Genomic DNA, 8,483 nt, shown 5'->3' on the forward strand with positions numbered 1-8,483 from the left:
TGTGAACCTTCTACTCAATGACGCTATTATACTTAGTTATTTGGCACCAATACAAGTAAGTATAATAATCATAAAGAAATATCTTTATTAATATATAGAAATATGATACAATGAGTCCATACAACAATCATCACATTATTGGCTCTAGGGCTCTCACTAACAATCATGTCAGGTTATAGAGAGAGAAAAATATTATTTTTTAAAATTTTTAAGTATACCTTAATTTCAAGGGGAGATACTAAGTTAAGGGAGAGTCAGAATTTTATTTCGTGACTTGGAATGTTTAAATGGCATTGTTTTTTAAAGGAAGTTTTTACTTAACTTTGAACTGAGGTTGTCATAATCAAAAGAGGAGATTATTAGTGCATGGAGCACTAGATAATCGAACTATAATTTTGATAATGGCAAAAGATTTAGTTAAGCTTGTAAAACTTACTAATGAGCTAAACTGAGTGTGCAGGTAGTACAAGAAAGTCCTAGTTGCGATTGGGTAAAGGAAATCCTAGTCTGGAGGATCGAACAAGGAAGTACTGGTCAAGAGGACTGGGTAAGAAATTCCTGGTCAGAGGATTGGACAAGAAGATTTGACAGATCAAAGCACCAGGCAGAAAGTCTAGATGAGTCTAGAGGACCAAACGTTTAGGGGTGGAAGTCCAAGGGTTGAGGGTCAGATGCTGAGCAAAAGTACAACCAAGTCTGGAGAACCGAGTTGGCAAAGATAAATTCTCTTGAGAGACGTGGGTGAGGACGTGCTCCCTGGAAGGGAATAGTAGGCATCAGTCTGACTTAGGGTTTCATTAGAAATCTAAAAGTCTTGAGGATCGAGGGTTAGATACTGAGTAAAAGTCCAACCAAGTCTGGAGGATCGAGTTGGCAAAGGTAAATTCTCTTGAGAGGAGTGAGTGATGATACGTTCCCTAGAAGGGAACAATAGGTGTTGGTGTGACCTAGGATTTTACTAAAAATCTAAAAGTTAAGATCAGACAGTTGATAAAATTATCAATTTCCTATTTTATATATATACTAGACTAACTCTGTAATGCATAAAATGTGGGATCAGAACTTTGAATTCCAGGTGCTCCTATCTGGATCCGGGCAATCGGACGGTCTAGGTGCTGGAAGAGATCTAGGTGCCCAGATGTCAACCGATCGAGCCAGCGATGTGGATGAGATGACAAGCTCTTAGTAGTTAGGACACCTCAATCTCTAGGCGCCCGAAAAGGCTCTAGGCGCCCAGAGATGGATAAGGTGTGGTGGAGTTAAAGTTGATCCAACAACCTTCACGTTAGCATCCAAGCACTCGAAAGGGATATAGATGTTTGGAAGATGCCGAATCAGCATCGGAAGCGAAACAATGGGATGACGTGGAGGCATCCGAAAGGAGTTTCAAATGTTGGTGCAGGGAGCACAAGATGATTGAACCTTGGTTTTGATGATGACACGAGGTTCAAGATAAGTGTGTGGTTTGTACTGATGTGTTTATCTAAGTGTGCAGGGAGCACAGGAAAGTCTTAGTTGAGACTAGACAATAAAAGTCCTAGTGCAGAGTCTAGGCAAAACAAGTCTTAGTGTGGAGTCTAGGCAAAGAAAAATTCTAATGTGGAGTCTAGACAGAAGTCTTAGTAGGATCAAGTGCACTAGGTGAAAGTTCAAGCAGGTCAGGTGGACCAGTTGCATGGCAGAAGTCCAGGTAGGTCAGTTGGACTAGATACATGGTGGGAAGTCCAGATAGGTCATGTGGACTAGTTGTTTGGCGAGAAGTCTAGGCAGATTAGGTGGACTAGTTGCCTAGCAGCAACTCCTGAGGGTTGAAGATCGAAGCTAAGCGGGAAGTCCAATAAATCTGGAGGACTTATTGGTAAACAGATAAATTTTTCCGAGTGGAGTGGGTAAGGGTGCGTTCCCGGTGTGGAATAGTAGGCGTTGGTCTAACCCAGAATTTCATTGAAAATCCAAAGTTAAGACCATAAACAGTTCAAAAATGTTTACTCCTTCCTATTACTTTTGCTTTTGTACTAACTTATAATGCAAGGATTGGAGGGGCAGAAATTTTGATTTCGGACGACCTTATCTAGAATCCAAGCGACCAGAGTCCAACGCCCGAATTTTATCCAGGCGACCAGATGTCAACGGAACCAGGCTAGTGGAGTAGTGAGGTGCCATTGTCCCGATCCAGGCGCCCGGATTGGTTCTAGGCGCCTAGATTCAAATAAACGGAGCGGTAGCCAAAGTTCATCCGAAACCTCCACGTTAGCATACAGGCGCCCCGAAAGTGAATACAGGCGCTTGGAAGTGCCGGGTCAGCAACGTCGATGGTTGATCGACAGACAGCGTGGAGGCACCTGGAAAGGCTTCCAGGCGTCCAGAAAGCCCAATAAAAGAGATTCAAGGGAGAGCCCTCAGAACAACAATTGAAAGTAACCCGATAGTTGTTTGCGTGCGAAGAAACATTCTGGAGGTCATCGTAACGTCAAAGTTCTGCACCAAAAAGACTACAACTCTACAACTTCGGTAACTCGATTACATTTTGTACTTATTTTTAAAAGAACGATAATCTTTTTATCGTTCTTGTTTTCTTGTAATTGATAAAACTCCTCTTTGTCAGAAAGAAGTTTCATAGTGGATTGTCCAACGTAAATAATCAAACGATTGTGAGCCTTAGAGTGATGGGAAACACTAGGAAACCTGTTCCGATGAATTCTTGCAAAATAAAATTTTTTCCAGAAACGGATTTAAGTTGCCATCATAGTTAATCAAATCAAGGTTTGATCAACACATTTAGATCATTGGGCTCTTGTGTTTGGTTTACACGATTCAAGATAAAAGGGACAATTTATTTAAAGCGAAAATAATAAACTTTGTACCTTTTCTTCGGGATGTCTAGAAGGAGTAGATGACCCCTTAATCTTCTGCTGTATGTCCTCTCATCTTCTCGAACGTTGTGTGGACAACGATCCTTCGAGATGATTCCTCTAAAACTCTTCTCTTCCGATGGCAAGAAACTTAGAAGCCAATCCTTTCTTTCCTTCTACTTCTCCTCTCCTTCTTTCTCTTCTCAATGCCGCCGGCCCTCCCTAGCAAGGAAAACCTTCCTTATCCGCCGGCCCTAGCAAGGAACTAGAAGAGAACAACGAAAATAAGAGAGGGAAGAAGAAGATAGAATCAAAACCGAAGAAAGGAGAGAAAAGGATGGGTGGGCGGCGACAACTGTAACGACCCGGCCCAGCCCATTTGGCGGTCCATTTGGTGGCCCATTTGGCGGCCCATTTGGCGACCCTGGTGGTCGTCGACCGTCGACCGTCGACCGTCGGCTCGTCGACCGTGTCGTTACTCATCTGGACTTCCCACCCCTGGAAGTGGGCTCATCTTGTAACGACCCGGCCCAGCCCATTTGGCGGTCCATTCGGCGGCCCATTTGGCGGCCCATTTGGCGACCCTGGTGGTCGTCGACCGTCGACCGTCGACCGTCGGTCGTCGACCGTGTCGTTACTCATCTGGACTTCCCACCCCTGGAAGTGGGTTTTTGCCTTCCCCAGGATTCGAACTCTAGACCTCCAGGCTAAGTACTAAAGTTTATGAATCCTGGTACCAAGTGTTCTCGAGAACACTTGGTACCAGGATTCATAAACTTTAGTACTTAGCCTGGAGGTCTAGAGTTCGAATCCTGGGAAGGCAAAAACCCACTTCCAGGGGTGGGAAGTCCAGATGAGTAACTACGCGGTCGACGGGCCGACGGTCGACGGTCGACGACCACAAGGGTCGCCAAATGGGCCGCCGAATGGACCGCCAAATGGGCTGGGCCGGGTCGTTACAATAAAAAGAGGAGATTGGGAATTTGGTGCCGCCAGCCTTAGGGGGAGGAAAACTAGGATTAGTTGTTGTATCTTTTGCCTCCCCTAAACCTCCTTTTATATAGCCAAGCCATCATGAAAATTTAAGAAAGATTCTAATAAATTTTCTTATCCAGATTTAGTTAGAAAAGATCTAATAAAATATTTAAGAATAATTTATTAGAAACAATCTAATAAACTTATCTTATCTAGATTTATTTTAGAAATAAATCTCTTAATAAGATTTTATTAGAAAGAATCTAACAACCTTATCTTATCTAGATTTATTTAGAAATAAATTTTTTTATAAGATTTTATTAGAACAAATCTAATAAAATCCAATGGATAAGATTTGTTATCTTTTTAATAAATTTTCATTATATTAATTTTGTTCTTATCTTTAACAAAATCTTTTAATTATATCTCGCTAATATTTAACGAGATTCCATAATTAATATTTTGTTAATTTAACAAAATTAATTCATAAAATTTTATAATAAAATTTTGTACGAGAAGAGACGAAATTTCTTAGCGGAAATTCTTATAAAAAATTTCTTTCTTATCCGAATTTTTCCCGAAAAAATTCTAAATAAAATTACAGAAATTTTCTTTTATAAATAGAATTTTCTATCTGAAATTTCTCATAGAATTTTTTTCAGAATTTTTTTCAGAATTCATCCGGAGGTCTTCCAAGGTCTTCTGAGGTCTTCAAGAATTCTTCCGAAGGTCTCTAAGAGGTCTTCAAGAATTCTTCCGAAGGTCTCCATGAATTCTTCCTGAGGTGGATTCGAGGATTTCCAGAGGCTACAGTAGGGACCTCGAGGAGGAATTGGTTTTGGTCTCCCGATGGGCTTAAGCTTCCCATGTTCCTCCTGAACACACAGCTTAAGTCCATCAATAATAACTCATTCCACTAGAGAGTTATTATTGCACTACCGCACCAATCCCATATTATATTATGGGCTCCTTCTTACTACAAGTACATTAATCTCCCTGTGTTTAAGATATCGTATGTCCGTCAATTAAATGAGTTACTGACAACTCGAATTTAATCAACTTCTAATCCAAGAGTAGTACCACTCAACCTTTGTTATCATGCGGAACTAAGTCCACCTGCAGGGTTTACATGATAATCCTTTATGAGCTCCTCAAGGGGACATCATCAACCTAGATTATAGGACACAGTTTCCTTCTATAATCAACAACACACCATGTACATAATACTACTTCCCAACTCATCGGGCCTTTTGATCTATCGCTCTAAATCTCACCCTTTGATGAATCAAAGAAGTACATACTAAGCACATGTGTTTGTTATTATATTGGGATTAAGAGCATGTACATCGATAGTAACAGAGGTTTAGTTCGATTATATAGTCAGTATAAATCGAACAATCCTCAGGTGGTCCTGCTCAATACACACTAAGTGTACTAGTGTAATTCTATAGTCAAGACAGACTAAGACCAAATTACACTACAACCAGTCCAATGGTTTGTCCAATCCATCTTGGTTGTGAACACTGTTTATAATCTATAAGGAACTGATAACATGGTCTTCTGTGTGTGACTCCACACACCATGTTTATCTACAATATAGATTAAGTGGACACTTACATAAAAACTAAATGCAAACATTGACCAAAAGTAATTCTCATTTCAGAATATTTTATTTATATTGATAGCTAGGATTCTTGTATACATCCCAATGAGAAAACACTACAGATTCACCCCCTCTAACGCTCTCTTTGATCCTACACCAAGCGCTCATATCACCCTATATAAGCAACTACGAGGGAAAACCCTAGAAGACATATTAAAGCTACCACGATGATCATTCTGCGCGCAATCAAAGCTCTTGAGACGCTGTTGTAATGCTAGGAAGCTACATCGACACCTACGCTCATCTTCTATCTATTATCGGTAATTTATTTTGCTTTTTGTACTTAATTCTGTAGAACGATAAAAGTTTATCGGTCCTAAATCTGTAAAGTCCAAAACTCTCTCTCGTAAGAGGAGAGTTTGTTAGTAAATTATTTGTCAAAAATGGTTAAGGACCATGGGCCTTGGAATAGCAGTCAGTGGCTATGAACTAATAAATAAAGTATCACCATTTATTTTTTGTTACAATTACTTTACTCTAGTTGTCTGAATTTTTGAACTTATAAAAAAGCGATAAACGCGCTATTAACCCTCCTCTAGCACTCATCTCGATCTTACACAAGTAGATTAAGGTGATCGGATGCTTGAAAAAGAAAATCATGGGGGAGTGAACCTTAAGTAGTGAGAAGTTTTAAAGGAGTAAACTCCAAATAAAAAATAAGCCTAATAGGTCAAGTATAGGATAAGGCTAGTTATGAGTGTTTGTTTGTACTTTTATGTTTGTTCTGTAGGAACTTGGAGCTAGAAGTAAGATAAAGAGCAGATATAGACAAAAAATATAGCTGGACCAAGTTTGGAGTAAATCGTACAGTCAAACTGATCTGATCGAGCTAACAACCATTCTAGTCGACCTAACAACTAGTCTGGTCTATCATAAAAATTGATCTGGTCAACTGAATGAGTTTTGTTAAATGGGTGTGGGTCCGAACTCGGGTCTATGATGTGGCTTGGTTCAGTTGACTGAAAAGTTTTTGATAGACCGATAAACATGATAACGATGAGTTACCACGGTCCAAATCCATAAGATCTCAGTCATAGGGATCAAATTTGACCAAGTTCGATCGATTGGATAAGGTTATTAGTGGACCAAATGATCCATATAAAAGAATCTCAAGATCATAGCACAGAATGACAATTCCTACTCTTCTTATCTTTAGTTCTGTGCTTGAGGAGGATTCTCGAAGTTCTACTTATGCTACTAGAGATGCATTGGAGAGTGCGAGACACTCAAGACTTCTAGATCGGCTTGGCAAAAACATATTTGTTGATTCTTGTTTATATACTCTTACCTTGTTCTTAATTGTGCTTGTATCTAATCCCGAAGTGTAAGAGGGTTCTCCATCTTTGGAAGGCATCCGGAAAAGAGAACATTAGTGGATAGCATCTCCTGTACATAGGTCTTATAGAATCAACCCTGGAGGATTGAAAACCAAGTAGATCTGGTGTACCCTCTTCCTTTTGTCTTGTTCTTTATTATTTTATATTTCCTCTATAATGAATATGATAGAAAGAATGAACGATGCCAAAATAAGAAAAGATGTGATCGATATTTACCCCCCTCATTCCACTGTGATCCTACAACAAATACCTTACAATCACAAAGAACAAAAGTTACTCTTTTTTATTTCAACCAACCTATTTGTTTCTTATGGGAAAATCATTATTAACCTCTTTATACTTTTATCTTAATAATTATATTTTTACATCTACTATTATTAAACATAAAATCTACTAAACTGAAAACCTTTAACTTTTAACGTTTTCTGTCAAAATTCAAGTTTAATATTTATTCTTCATATAACTCATCGACCAAGACAAATGTCATTTGCAAACAAGATACACTATAGTAAAATGTATTGAATATGTCTAATAAGTTTATCAATAGTAGTGTAAAATAATATGAACCTAGAGCTAATGCCTAATATAACTCTATTTTTATAAAAAATACTTCAATTAATTTATTTAAAATGTTCACTTTAATCATTATAGCCTTGTATATATCAATGAACTTAATTATTTTAATATATACTATACTAATATTATTTTTCTAAATTCTCCACTTAATTTCTTGCAAGATTTTTTCATGTTCAATCAATAATATCGCGAGTAACTCCTATAGTTTTTGGGGTACTTTTCAATCAATCATCTATTGTCGGCTTTTCATAATTTTGATCAATTATAATGAAAAAATTTTGACTAAAATTATTATAATATAAAATAATTTTAATCAAATTTGTTAAAAATAAAATAATTATTTAAAAATTATTATTTTAGTTGTGATTAAAATTATTTTATATTAGATCAAAAGCGGTTTTAATTAAAACTATTATAAAACTATTTTTAAAATATAAAGTATTTTGATTTTTCTTTTTGCGACCTGAGTCTTGCCCAATGGTCGCCGCCCTCACACTGCTCCGTAGCTCTCGCACCGCCCTCCAACCCTACTGTCTTCTCCTTCCTCCTCAGCCACTCCACTGCCGCCGCCGATCCTCCCTCTCCTTCAATCTCGAACCCTCCTCATTCCATGCCGCCCTCAAGCTATCTCTCCTCGCTCGCCCCTTTCGCCCAAACCCCATCGCCGCCCGATCACTACCCCCAATCACCGCCATCTTCACCGGCATCGTCGAGGAGATGGGACAGGTCGACCGGATCGGCCCCTCCGGCGACGCTGACGGCGGATTCCAGATGCGCATAGCCGCTAGCACCGTCCTCGGCGGCGTCAACCTCGGCGACAGCATCTCCATCAACGGCACCTGCCTCACCGTCTCCGCCTTTGACCTCGCTGCTTGCCACTTCACAGTCGGCCTCTCTCCCGAGACCCTCCGCCGGACCGCCCTCGCAGATCTCGCCCCCGGATCCCCCGTCAATCTGGAGCGCGCCCTGCAGCCGGTTTCGCGGATGGGCGGCCACTTCGTCCAGGGCCACGTGGACGGCACGGGCGAGATCACGTCGTTTGTGCCCGAGGGCGACTCGCTGTGGGTGAAGGTGCGCGTC

At 39.9% G+C, this 8,483-nt stretch overlaps 1 protein-coding gene across 1 annotated transcript in view; it reads left to right on the forward strand.

Annotated features, from left to right (window-relative positions):
• The first annotated feature begins 7,872 nt into the window (after positions 1–7,872).
• Positions 7,873–8,483, forward strand: part of LOC141812459 (riboflavin synthase-like) — an 8,561-nt gene continuing 7,950 nt past the window's right edge. The window contains exon 1 of the mRNA XM_074700451.1: positions 7,873–8,474. Within this exon, the coding sequence (XP_074556552.1) occupies positions 7,881–8,474 (594 nt within the window). The 5' untranslated portion in view covers positions 7,873–7,880. The remainder of the gene's footprint in view (positions 8,475–8,483) is intronic.

Source organism: Curcuma longa, chromosome 19, assembly GCF_044706935.1.
Source record: "Curcuma longa cultivar G26 ecotype Majalengka, Jawa Barat chromosome 19, ITB_CL_G26_1.1, whole genome shotgun sequence".
Classification (NCBI taxonomy): Eukaryota; Viridiplantae; Streptophyta; class Magnoliopsida; order Zingiberales; family Zingiberaceae; genus Curcuma; species Curcuma longa.